General features: G+C 43.8%; 1 protein-coding gene across 1 annotated transcript; it reads right to left on the bottom strand.

Annotated features, from left to right (window-relative positions):
- Positions 1-430: 430 nt before the first annotated feature.
- On the bottom strand, positions 431-1,339 carry LOC147417888 (uncharacterized). The gene has a single exon (XM_086506906.1). The coding sequence runs from the start codon at positions 1,224-1,226 to the stop codon at positions 543-545; it is 684 nt and encodes a 227-aa protein (XP_086363032.1). The 5' UTR covers positions 1,227-1,339; the 3' UTR covers positions 431-542.
- Between the last annotated feature and the right edge of the window lie 12,668 nt (positions 1,340-14,007).

The following is a 14,007-nucleotide window of genomic DNA, read 5'->3' as shown; positions in this document are numbered from 1 at the left end:
AACACTTGATTACTTAAGCAAAGCACAAGAGGAAAAGCTCTCTCTCTCTCTCTCTCTCTCTCTCTCTCTCACACACACACACACACACACATCATCACACACACGATTACTTAAGCAAAGCACAAGAGGTGAACCTTTCATCTATGGGCGGTAAGGTGCTTGAATAGTGTCCTCAAGGTCCAAGGTTTTAGTATCGCCAAGTCTATCCCAATTGCAAAGCCTTCGTAGAAGCGTGTTGTGTGTGAGTAGGTGGGGGTGTCCTCTCCATACAAATAGCAACCAACAACAATTGCGAAAAAGAAAAAAGTGGCGTTGCCGAGTCTATCGAACGTGGTGTGCGTGAGTTGTGTGTGTGTGGGGGTTTTTGGGGGGGGGGGGGGGGGGTTTCCCCCCCAAGGAAATGAGAAAACGTTTTTTAAGAAAGGAAAAGGAAGGGAAGACAAGTCTTTTACATTTCTGTATCTGTATGCAAGACATGTTAGAAGATTGATAGGGGGAACTAGCCAAAACCAATTAGTTGCAAGTTCTAGAACTACAATGGGTCAAGCTATAAATTTGCGTGCAACAACCCATATGTCACACGCTAGGGCGGCACACATAAAGACATATGCGGCGGAGCGGGCCGAGGGTGGCCAACTTGTGGCCTGTTTTGTATGTGGCACTTCCAGCTCCTTATCAACCTTCTCATGAAAATCCGCCATGTTTTTGGCAATTTGCTCTTCAATTTGCTCCTCTGCGACCATGACCTCCTCATGCCAAGCCTTCATCCTTTTGACAACCTCCTCATGTCGCTCCTTCATCTTTGCGGCGACGACCTCCTGTAGCAACATCGCCGCCTTATGTTCGCCCTCCATGGTTTTGGCAGCCTTCTCGTGTAGATCATCCATCTTCTGGACAATCTCGTTGAAAATGTTGACATTCTCCTTATTCAAGTCCTCTAACTCGAGGAGAACCTCCCGATGTCTCTCCTGGGCCTCCTCCTCTAGTTCCTCGAGCTTTTCTTCCACCTTCTCTATCTTGTCCGCGACCTCCTGCTTCCATGCCTTTGCGATCTCTGCGCGAATTATGACCTTGATCTCCTTCATCAGGTCTGCGTCCGACAGAGACAAGCTGGTGCGCGCATCGGTGGAGGAATCTCTCTGCTGTTTCTTTGAGGGTTCAGACAGCGAGGTTAACGCCTGCGTCTCTGCATCGATGCTCGCTTCTTCGCATGCACTTCGCTTCATCGTTGCGGCTGCTTTGAAGCGTTGTTACTGCGTTCTCTGTGTCTTTCTCTGCGCTGTCGCTCCTGCGTTTTGTCTCTCTCTCTCTCTCTCTCTCTCTCTCGACGATAGCTTTATTTACGTTGGCCGCCAACCCGATCTACCTATATTTAGCCGACTGATACTCGAAAAATAGAAAGTGCTTTTCAACTGAGAGCCGCTCCAAACATGTGGTCGCACTCGCTTGTATTTTTTGAGAAGAGAGATTATTAGGGTAAAGGGGCCAATTTAAGGCCACCCAAGCAAGGCAGCGAATCGCTCTCTCTCTCTCTCTCTCTCTCTCTCTCTCTCTCTCTCTCTGTGTGGTGGATTGTTTTCAACTTAGGAGGGCGCGTTGGAGACCTCGGTATGAGGACTCTTCGGGAGAGAAGCCATGTCGTGAATGATGAGACACAAAGAATGCACAACGCGAAACAAAATTTCATGCGCATCAAAAATGGTTGTGTATAAGAAGCCAACCACGAGTATAAAATGAGCCGATACGCCAGCAAGGCTCGAGCTCAAGATCCAACGAAGAGGATGGTTTGATGCGCTGCGCTAACCAGTCCAGCACCGGCTTCTAGGTGTCTCATCATTGGCGAAAAATGGTTATAGTAATAGGGGGCACAAGTTCAAGGACAAGAACCCAATTTTTTATTGGCCCATTCACCCTAAACCTTGTGAGATTGGGTTTACATGGAGGAAGGTGCGCATTCACTTTTAGAGTGGTGGGGCAGGGATATTACGTCTGCACCGCGGTAAAAAAAAGGAAAATTGAGATGCCTCAAACAGATGCTCTTTCCCCCTCTCTCGATTGCCTGATTTTTTTGAGAAACGAGCTCCCTCAATAGTTGCTAAATGTGGGAGCCTCGGTGGTAGCATGCAGGAAGGGATAATTCGGGGTGTGGCCAGACTCTGTGTGTGTGTGTGTGTGTGTGTGTGTGTGTGTGTGTGTGTGTGTGTGTGTGTGTGTGTGGTGCCTTACGCACGAAAATATTTATGACCGTGTGCTAATGTTCTGGAAATTCAATGACTACCCTCCACAAAATGGTCCGCACTGGGAAGTACTACCCCTCCAGGTTCCTCCTCGTGGATTACACCATTCCAAGGGCGAGGTATGTGTTTGAATAAGTAAAACCATTGTGGACATGCATGGTTTCCCCAGCTAGCACTACCTACCAAGACGTGGTCACCATTTTCGTGTCGGACGATTTGTATACGAACGGGCCAGCCTCGTATAGAGTGGTTTAGGACTCGGTGGAACAAATAGGTAAGTATTGTGTTGAGCATGGTTTACTGAGCCACACCATTCTGTAGCCCTGACTATCTTCTGTGTGTGAAGAAAAACCCTCATGGACGCTATCTCAGCTTGTGCACTCGCTTCTGTCGCTAAGATGACGAGCAAAGAAGCTTTGTCGCAAGCAAAAAAGAAAGGAAGCCGCACATTGAAGACACCTACATCCCCTTGGTGCATCGGACTTGTAATGCCCAGGGAACTGCTTGGCCTGGATTCACCGCCCAACCTCCCTTATATAGCCCCTCGCTACTTAATTTCCTGTTCCACACTGGCAGCCAGCCACTTACTGGCCGAGGTCCGTGACCTCCCTTGGGTATGCCCTTGGCATGACAGTACTCCCCCCTTGGACTAGTGTTTTCGTCTTTGAAAACAAGAGTGATAATACACTAATGTTTTCCACAGTGGCATCCTTCATGGATCCAGCTATTTGTTTGAGTGGAACACGGTTCAATAGAAGGTTCAATGAAACCAAGAGTAAAATCTTGAGTTTCCACATTGTTGTCCCTTTGTAATCATCTTGTGTTACCAGTTCCTATCTAATCATAGTGTGTAGACTCCATTTAGAACGCACATGAGCATGCTAAACGAGCTATCACAACAAAGATGTACCCGAAAGAGTACCTCTTGTCACTGTCCATGAAAGTAACTTAATGAAATAACTCATCGGTCAAGTTTAAGTCCTTGACTTGTTCTCAAATTCCATTTGTAAACAACCTCACCATAGCTAGTATTCCAAATTGAGAACCTGACTTATAGATGAAGAGACTAAACCTAGTCGCAAACATGCTTTAAGTTATGGCAAGCAAACTCCAAGTAGAGCAATAAATGCTTATTAATTGGATTGCTTGGTGCTAATGTACGCACTTTGCATATCCTTTAGCACAAGATTACGCTATGTAATTTGCCTATCCCCTTGGATAACTGGCAATATTGAGGTGTGTTTCCCCCACCGTAACGGAGGTCACAATATCGTACAATAGTGTTGTTGAATCAACAATGTTCTAAATAACCATCATTGTCACCTTGAAAGATCCACAAGCACCCAAACTGATCCATGACCTCTGTGGGTGATTGGTAGACCCCAAAAGAAATCGCATAGAGATATTGCACATATAGTGTGAAATGCTTCATAAGCAACTAATGTGACGAATATGCATGCCGCTCCAAATCAACCTTTGCTAAAACACTAGGGCCAATAACACCTAGTGTGCATGCATTTAACAAAAAACGGATCCGAACCTGTATATCCATGATCATCCTTGCCAATACTTATGGAGAATGTGATGCGCCTAGCACACATTAAAGAGGAATGTAAAGAGTTCTGAAAAGAAACTAAATATTGTCCGCTACAATCATTTTCAAGCCTTGCTTAAACGTCAGGACCATAATAGAAGGTGAAACAATTATCACTTCTAGGTACAAACAATGAAACTTTTTCATTAGCAACTCATAGCCTTGTTATATGTATAAACAACCATCCGTTAATGTTGTTTAGCACTACTTGTACCTTAACAAGTCTTTCTGAGTATCCGACAATTTCTGGCCTTTGAAAGTGCTCTTTGATACGTCGTGTTGAAAATGGTCTAGAAAATAGATTTGACCAGCACCTAGGGACTTTGTCGTGACACATACTTGAAATAGTGGGCACCAGTGTCAGTCCTAGAGACTCATATTCGCCACATGTGGATTATGTCTCAACTAAGGATGTTTGAAAAAAGAACATCCTACAAGTACAAGTTGTACTTGTGTGTGGAGGTAACTGCAAACACTCTACGACAGGAGTGAGAGGGACCCTCATTAACCTTGCTCCACACTGGCTAAACCAAACTCCGTGAGTCCCTAGACCATGTTGTATCCCATGTGACAACATGTGCCAAATAAACCCTACAAGTGGGTTTATAACTACAAATGCAAAAACTGATTTTGGACAGTACAACCCAAATGGCTTGGCTCTTACATGACCGTGTCATTTCTCTTAAGAGAAAAATTGGATGATAACATAGTGTGTGCATCCGACGTGAAAAAAAAAACAAACAAAAAAGAAACAAAACCAAATTAGATGCGTACCTGAAGGTTGAACTTAAAGTTCACTTAACCGTGTTCAAATGCATAGGAGCACTAATGGAAAAATGAAAAATAAGCAACATTGAGATGGAAACCCTGGGTGTTACCTTCGCAATCGAAACCCATTGGTTAGAATCTCTGTAGTCAAACCCCTTGGCCTGACGTGTGAGAGAAATTGCACAAGTAGCCATTAACGGTAGCTAACATAGTCGATCGTGTACAAAAATGATTGGATTTGTCCACTACCCCATGGTAGATTGCGGATGTCTTTCCTTGAAAGTGCAAGTGTGATAGATCAAAATGTGATCTTGAATGTCGATGGAGTGATTTAGTAATCACCTGCTAGGTCTTACCCCAAAATTGTGCTTCCATAGACACTCATGGTGCTATAGAGAGAGCAGGAGGTCCACACAAGTGAAATGCCTAGCTCTTATGGACAACCATGTTGTCTCAATTGTTTGCTGCCTTTAGAATCCATGGTATAGATCAGCAGATGTGAGTTTAAGATTATCAAAAACTTAACTTGAGCGTCGCACTAAAACCATATAGTGCAAAAATGACACGCTAAACATCTGTAATGGCAAGACTCTTGCTTGTCTATTAACGTTGATGTATACGATGTGTACTCCACTGGGCAGATCTGTTCGATCTTAAGAACAATCACCCAAGGAATGCCAATAGTTGGGTCCTACCCAAGATCTGACAATGGCTCTTAGCCAGCCTATGTGTGGCTCATAGCCCTTATGGCAATTAGTGTTCAATCAATGAGCCGATGATGAATAATGTGAATGGCATCTTGGCCAAGTTCTAGGTGAGAGTTAGAGCACCTTGGCTCAAACTAACTCACAAGGAAAACATGTATCAAAGAGCTTCTCAGAAAGTTTTCCTTATTCTTCGAAAGAGAGAGAAAGAGATAGCATGATGGGTCGAGGAAGGTTTCTTAACCTATTGTAGTGCGTACCCAATCTGTGTGCTCGTGTGCATCTTATGCCTGGGTTGCAACTTATTCTATAAGCATACAACAATCTGTCTGTATGACGCTCTCATCGAGAGAGGAAACAAAAAACACAAGTCAAATATTGACCCATCTACATTGTATGGGGTCGTGACTGTACGAGGGTGACTTGAATAGGGAAGTTTGCCTGTGAATCAAGTCCAAGTTTTAGGTTCTTTTTAGTGTTGTTGTGCGTTGAGAGAAACCAAAAATCATGTCAAACAATCCAGAACTTATCTTGTCCTTGATAGAGCGTCTGGTGTTATAGCGGAAGCGTAAACCAAAAAGTGATGAAGTTCATTTCACCTGGCTAGCATGCCATGCATGCAGAGTGGTAAGCCCTTGGCGAGAGTGACGGCCTCAAAGGTGAGAGCCCAAAACCATAAGTGCCTTGCACCCGCTAAATTGGTAGGGATTTTGTGAGGTGATATGCCTATTTTGCCAGTTCCCCGAACTTGTGTGCCAATGCCCTTGATTCCAAGTCAATGAGCAGTATCTTGGCACACAAGTTCGAAGATAAACTCATTGAATGTGGCTCCTAGCCAATTCATCTACACGAGAGAGAGTGGTCACGTGTATCATATACACCCCTTGAAAAACCCTGCAAACATATGGAGAAATTTTCCATGGTCGTGCTTATAACATACTCCAAACATGGGAAGGTTCCATACAATACGCCAGAAGTAAAGTTTTGCTTCACATAAATACGTCTCGCCTCATTGCCAATAAATGCTATTGTTGACAGATGTCATAGCGCCAAAGAGAGTCAAGCTTGTCGGTCATTCACAAATGATGGACCTTGTCTACTTGTACATCATATTGCAAAGCAAAAGAATACTTGTAAGGTATGAATGTGTACCTGCTTAGCTTGATTACAATTTTCCTTGACTACATAAGACCATCTTAATCGATTGAAGCTCTAATTAGAGATACATTTGTTGGTTCTGCAAACTGTCGCCCATGCCGAACAAAGGTAGGCAAGAACAAATGTGGATGACAAGTCACAGGCCTTGCTTGGACTTGTCGTACTATAGTTGGTACTTTTCCAAGACAGAATAGCAGTACCATGGAATGGTTATCCCATATAGTGGTAAATAGTCCCCAACCCAAGATGCTCATAGCATACGCCTAGCTGTGGGTACGTATTATCCTCTGAGTACAAGAAAAGAAAGCCGTGCTTCTAACAGTTTGCTTGTAGCTGTGCACATGCCATGCATGGGAAGAAATCTCAAATTCCAACTCTGGAGTGTCGTACATAACACAATAGTTTTGTATGCAGTTAATGAGCCTTGCTCAACGATCAAAATGTCATCTTGGAGACCAAGTGAGCCGTGCTCCAACACAATCATTGACAACTGCATAAGGAGAACTAAGTAAAAAAATGCAACAAATATTCATACCTTGTCTTGACGTCCTTCCAAGACAAGGTATGAATATTTGTTGCATTTTTTTTACTTAGTTCTCCTTATGAAGTTGTCAATGATTATGTTGGAGCACGGCTCACTTGGTCTCCACGATGACATTTTGATCGTTGAGCAAGGCTCATTAACTGCATACAAAATTGTTGTGTTATGTACGACACTCCAGAGTTGGAATTTGAGATTTCAAAAAATGCAAAAAATATTCATACCTTGTCTTGGAAGGCTTTAGACTCAAGTTGCCAATCTGAAATTTTTGAAACGGAAACGTGCTATTATGTTGTTGGTAGACTTCCCCAAAAACAGCAACTTGCCGAGCACAGGAGAAGGAATCTCGTATGTGATGATGCTTGGTACTTCAAGAGGATAGAGGGGAGTTTCCTACTGTGGGCATGCTCCCTTCCCCCTTTAAAAAAGAAAAAACCCGAATAAAGTTTTTTGGAAAAAAATATCCTGTTCTGCTACTACCGACGATGGCCGACGATGGCGAGTAAGTGGAGATGCTCATAGCTCTATCTAGGGGGCTCAAAAGACCGTAGCAAAGAACCGGGAAACGTTGGTCTTTGCAACACGATCCGAACAAGCAGGGGCTCGCTGGAATATCTGTTGAAGGTCGACGAGCTCCCTCCTTAGCCAAGCCATTGTGCACACGCCGTGGTTGTTTTGGCCTCCCCGCCTAGCAAGAGAGTCTGCACACGAGTTTTTTTCTCATGGAGCTTGTCCACGGCCATGTTGAGAGAGAGAGAGAGAGAGAGAGAGAGAGAGAGAGAGAGAGAGAGAGAGAGAGAGAGAGAGAGAGAGAGAGAGAGAGAGAGACCATGCAAAAGAGAGAGACCATGCAACGACATGCAAGCACTAATCTTCTCCTTCTTCCATGGCTACTCCTCCATGCCCTTCGCCCCTGAGCTCTAATACCAATGTAATGCCCAAGGAACTGCCTGGCCTGGATTCACCGCCCAACCTCCCTTATATAGAACCTGGATACTGAATACCCTATTCCACACTGGAATCCGACCACTTACTGGCCCAAATCCATGACCTCCCCTGGGTATGCCCTTGGCATGACAGGACTCATGTCACTACAGTCGTCTAGTCCTGAAAATCTGATGCCTTGCTTTGCAAGGTGAGCTTTTGTTTTGCCTGCAAGACATGCCACTAAAATGTTTCTTCCCAAGCAGGAAAGTGATGGACAATGAGAGCCCACCATTCGGGTTCTCCGACATGCAGGTCGACGATGCATGAGTGGTTTAGGGGACCAGCCACCAAGTTCAACCTATGGCACTATATTTCAAAAGAGAAGATGGGATGTTTGTCTTGAAGCTCAAATTCAGAGATCAGGTGGGTACTCTGGAGATTTTATACCTAAATTAGTAGTGATTATAGGTTTGCCGCCACAGGAATTGTGAAGGAATGGATCGTAGGTGTGCATGTGTGCAGCAAAGATGGAGAGAGAGAGAGAGAGAGAGAGAGAGAGAGAGAGGGATCTTGACAGAGGGATGTGGGGTGGAGCTCCCAAATCTCACTGTATGAGAACAGCATGAGAATCAATGAGAGCTCCTTATTCTTTGAACATATAAATAATAAGGAGATAAATGTGGGTGACTGGACACTGGCCAGTGGACACATGCAAAGCACGATGAGGCACACCACCTTTACCTAGCTTGTGATCTCGAGCATTGTTTGCCGTAGTTTTAGCATGGATATGGAGACGCTTCAGGTTAACGGCGGTTCTCGCTCACGATCGCAACTGACATGTTGGCACTATGGCCACGGTGGGTATATTAGGCGCCCTTGCTTCACGCGTATGAGGCAAATGCATGGTGCTACTATGAGGACAGATGCTAGAGAGTATGCATGTGACGGGCATGTCACTTTTGAGTCTAGCTTGCCTTTAGACTACTTTGTGTCTTGGGATAGCACATTGTGTACGCATTTTCTACTAAACAAGCATGTAGTTTTTCACCTGATGCCACGTCATGATTTGTTTTGCTCTTTCTCTAGTGGAATACTTAGTTGTGTGCATTTTTTTGATGGTTTAGCATATGACATAGACGGTGCTGGAGATGTATGCATGTCTTTAGCTAGCTTACACTACGAGATGTACGTTATGTACTAGGACTCAGCTAGAGTCTCATTTCAGTGCATGAGTTGCAGAGTAGTGTACATTGTGTGCTGCTTGGAGAGGAATCATTTCAGATGCATAGGGGATCCTTGGTGATAGCCAAAGGTGCTAGGAGTTATCCGGTATACCCTTTTCATATTTTTGACACGCCAACCGATGTAATATCTGTGTATTTGTAGTCATGTTTGGAGCGAGAGACGAGGCGTGTCTCTTTTGCGGATGTGCTGCATGGAAAGCAGGTTGTGCATTTGTCTTATGGTGACGTTCATGCAGACTATGGTATCTCTGGGGATGCACAACTTGGTCAATCATTATTTGAGGTGATATCAATTGAGTCAGAGACTGATGCATTGTTCTATGATGCATTTTTTTAGTTTTTCAGTCATTCTTAGCAGATATGCCTTTGTCAGACGATGCTGACATGGTGATGCATAGTCAGGTGGCTCCTGATGAGGCTACATATGGAATTAAGGTTTCTAACAGGGATGGGTTGGCACACATAGTGCATGTTTTGTTGGTTTTCGGGTCTCTGATGTCTGACCTTTTGGTCTTGAGACCTGATCTTGCTTATGTGGTTGGTGCATTTGCAGTGGGAGTTGTCAGTTGTGCGATGCTGACACTAGCATTGTGCATTGTGGAGCTATGCAGTCGTCACTCAATGTCTGCATTAGGAGTGTCACTACAAGAGGTTGCGCAGAGGTCGACACAGGTACCGACGAAATAGCGCTAATTTTTAAACCAAAAAGCGCTGAAATAAGTCTCGAAAGAGACGTCGGTATCGTAGCATCGGTATGACTATCGGTGTGGCAGGCGTCGTGGTAGGCCTATTAATAGGCGTTGGAATAATCAACGGAACAAGCACTAGTATTAATATATTATATTTCATCGCTCATTTCGTTGGCTCTATCAATGGTGATACCGTCACCTGTACTGACGTCCAAAACCTGCAAAAATATTTTGGGTAAAGAGGGCTGGGAACTAATGCTGCATGTAGCAAAAGAAAACAGCCCTCTCTGCCCAAAGGAAGAGTGCACAAGCAACCGCACTCCACCTACAAGCTGACGCTAAAGAGAGAGTGTATGGAAATTAGCAAAATTGTAAGAATAACATAACTTGTTAACATAATTAAAACATGAGTCAAAAACTGTAAAACCATAAACATAACCTGTTTGTCATACCATAACTTGCTTGTCATACCATAACCATCACACGATTGCTATACCATCATAGAAAAGCTATAACCATCACCTGAACCAAAACCATAACCATAACCTTGCACAACCATAACCATAACCATAACCATAACCATAACCATAACCATAGCACGATTGCTATACCATCATTGCAAAACCATAACCATCACCTGAACCAAAACCATAACCATAACCTTGCACAACCACAACCATAGCAAAACCATAACCATAACCATAACCGTGCACAACCATAACCATAACCATAACCATAACCATAACCATAACCATAACCATAACCATAACCATAACCATAACCATAACCATAAACATAAGTACTACAAAACTGTACAAATGCAAATAATCACTGAGTGAGAATCCCTCATGGTAATGCCTCCCAATCAAAGTCCTCTCCTCCTCCTGCAGGCAGCTGGGTCAAAAGGGCCACAAGTCCATGCTTGTACCCATACTTCTCCTCTTGGCGTGTCGGAAGGTGCTTCACGGTAACTTCCTGCAAAATTATGGTTTAAATATTAGATAAATATTCAAATAAAATATATACTATCAATAATTTAAAGCATACATATAATACTTACAAACTCATGTAGAAGCGTATCATAGCCTCCTTTCCCAAGATGTGACGCTCCAGCAGACTCCAAACGTGCTCTAGCTGCATCTCTCTGCTGCTGAAATGTATTGGGATTGTCTTGTGTCTGTCGTGCAATTCCAATCCACTCCTCTGCATCCAACCATGCCGGCTTGGGATGGTCGTCATTGAACCTGTCTCTCGTCTCTCACCGACGGTGTGACATTGTGGACCTTGCCACGCTCAAAATCCAGGCGTTCAAGACCTGATCGTACCCCTCTGCCGGTCTGTACTCTCTCTGAATGGCGTCGACGATGTAATTCTTTCTTTCAAGATCGAGATTTTCCCAAATCTCCATCACAGTGTGACCAAACTGAATCATACAGAGCTGTCGAATCCTCTATCGCATTTCCTTTCCCACCCTATCTACCACAACAGCCCCATCCTTGCTTCTGTACACCTTGCTAGAATCATGCTTGTGTGATCCCCAAGGTGTACATGGTGTGCCCATCGGTGAACTATCTACTAAAGAGAGTGGTGGACGCTCTCTTGGTGGTGTGGACGAATCGGTAGAACCACTACCACAACAACGACCGCCTCCAGAATGATGGTGATGTTGTCTCGAGGATGAACCACCCATTGGTGTAGAGGGCACACGAGTCCTAGGCATAGGGGGCACACTAGACTAAGGTGTGGGGCCGCTTGGTGCAGGGACCACACTAGTCCCGGGTGTAGGGCCGGCTGTAATAGGTCTAGAGGTACCTGCGCCTGCACCCCAAAAGTTTTGTGCCATCGTTATCTTCTCTGGTTTGAACTGAGACAAAAACAAGCCCATCTGCTCGAGTGATCACATGCCGATCGGAGTGACTAGAAAACTAAAACTAGGAGAGTAGCACTCATCGCCATCTGTCATGGCTAATCATACTCAAACAACACCCACAAAATACGTTAGTTTATGTAAGAAATGCTTAATCAATACAGACAAAAAATCAATGAAACTGCTACACAAATGAAACAAATCAAAGAAACTGCTACATAAATGATCAATGTATTGTAGACTAATAAAAAGAGCTTTACAAAAGGTTTCCTAGAAAAAATCATTAGTTAATCTCTCATACTCTATGAGATCTGATGCACCAAAGATGTCTATCTCAATCTGTACTTTTGCATCTTCGTCATCGAACTCTACTTCTTCGTCGCTCTCCGCATCAGCTTCACTATCTGACACCTCATCTCTAGGTTCAGACAATTGCTACCCCCGAAGAGATCCCTTTGACGAACAAACCCCTTTAAAGTCTCCACAAATCTCTTCAAGAAGAACATCCATCTAATGCAACTTCATCGACCACATGCAAAAGTACACGCATTTAGATGGTAAGAATGTTTGTTGGAAAATACTTCTCCACCATGCAAACTGCATCAATAGCATTTCAGCGTGCTGCATCGATGATGTCTTCTCTTATCTCTTTTGGACTGATCCAGCGTACCAACTCACTGATTTTGTAGATTGTTCTTCTAATGTCATCTGTCAAACAACCCTTTATGGAAATTGGTAAGATGAACTGTAAAAATTTGTGCCAATCGTGGGACTTAAGACCACTGAGATTTTCATCTCTTGTAAAAGCCATTTTCAAACATTGCATGCACCCTGTGGGAGTCTTGAATGAAGATATAGTCTTCTTTACTTGTTGCTCTTCTACGCAACTCAGAACCCATGGACCTTTTGGTATAGACCACTTTCCATTGGTTTTAAGTCGAGGCCACATCTTTGGCATTCGGCCCACAGCCTGCAGGTCATCTCTTTGGGCCTTGCTCTCCCTTTTTTCATTGATGGTCTTCTAGATGATCTCCCCCACATTTTTGAATATGTGCATTGGGTCGAGCAAATGATTAATCAACAGGTCACTCCAGTACGGGAGATCATGGAAAATAGAAAGTATGTTCATTCCAGGTGGCATCAATCTCCCCTCTCTAGCCACATGTTTCTACAATCGCTCGCTTTCAGTGGATGAATGTCATGTTTTCATATGTTTGGTCCACGTAGCTCATGTCCTTCACGCAAAAATATACCATGCTCCTCGTAAACTGTCTTGCTCAAATGCTAAGAGCTGTGAAAGCCAAGTCGAGGACCACATTTTGGACATGCATGTTCGCCCGAGTAACTCAAGTCTTAAACATCACATATTAATATTTAAAAGCGTTGACATAGCCATGAATCACATGCGTGTGAGGGTTTTAAAGGCACTTACCTGAGCACTCACCGAACCCTGGCCAATCGTGCATGGTCCACATGAGAATGCCTTGCACATGTACATTCCATCATCCGATTGGTTGGGACATATCAACCACATCGATTCCTGTCCACAAGATTTGGAGCTCTTCTATAAGTGGTGCCAGATAGACGTCCATCTTCTTTGCTTTGTACTTTCCTGGGACGATTAATGACAACAACAGATGGCCCTTCTTGATAGCAAGCCATGGTAGAAGATTATAATTAACCAGACAAATAGGCCACGTGCTCCATGACGAATTCCGTAATCCGAATGGGTTTACTCCATCCATTGCCAGACCAAAGAGAATACATCAAGGCTCGTTCTTAAATGTAGGCCAACTTTCCTCTATGTGCTTCCATGTACGAGAGTCAGCAGGTACCTGCATAACATCATCTGTCGATCTAGTATTTGAGTGCCATGTCATCAAAGCGGCTATGGACATGCACTTGAACATGCCCTTTATTCTTGGAATGATAGGAAAGTGTCGAAGGACCTTTACTGGGATAAATTTTCCTTGTGTGTCCTCCCTGTACCTGTTTGATCCACAATTGGGACATTGTTCCAAGTTTTCATACTCATTGCAAAAAAGTATACAATCATTAGGACATGCATGTATTTTTTGATAATCCAAGCCCAAATTAGTAAGAAGCTTTTTAGCGGCTGGACGGGTAGGGGGCATGTGATTCCCTTCTGGCAAGATTTGCTCATTCAGCAACCTGACGTTACATGAACAAGTCATCCCTTTGATCACTTTATAAGAATTGTAATTTGCACTTTACCATGCTTAGGATAAATATGTTTACTTGAAAATCTCTGTGACTT

Source organism: Adiantum capillus-veneris, chromosome 30, assembly GCF_014529385.1.
Source record: "Adiantum capillus-veneris isolate H3 chromosome 30, ASM1452938v2, whole genome shotgun sequence".
In the NCBI taxonomy this organism is placed as follows: Eukaryota; Viridiplantae; Streptophyta; class Polypodiopsida; order Polypodiales; family Pteridaceae; genus Adiantum; species Adiantum capillus-veneris.
Note: the sequence above shows the minus strand (reverse complement) of the source record. Positions and strands in the feature narration are given on the sequence as shown.

Excerpts from the sequence above, each read along its gene's own strand:
- LOC147417888 (XM_086506906.1), bottom strand. The coding sequence starts at position 1,226 with ATGAAGCGAAGTGCATGCGAAGAAGCGAGCATCGATGCAGAGACGCAG.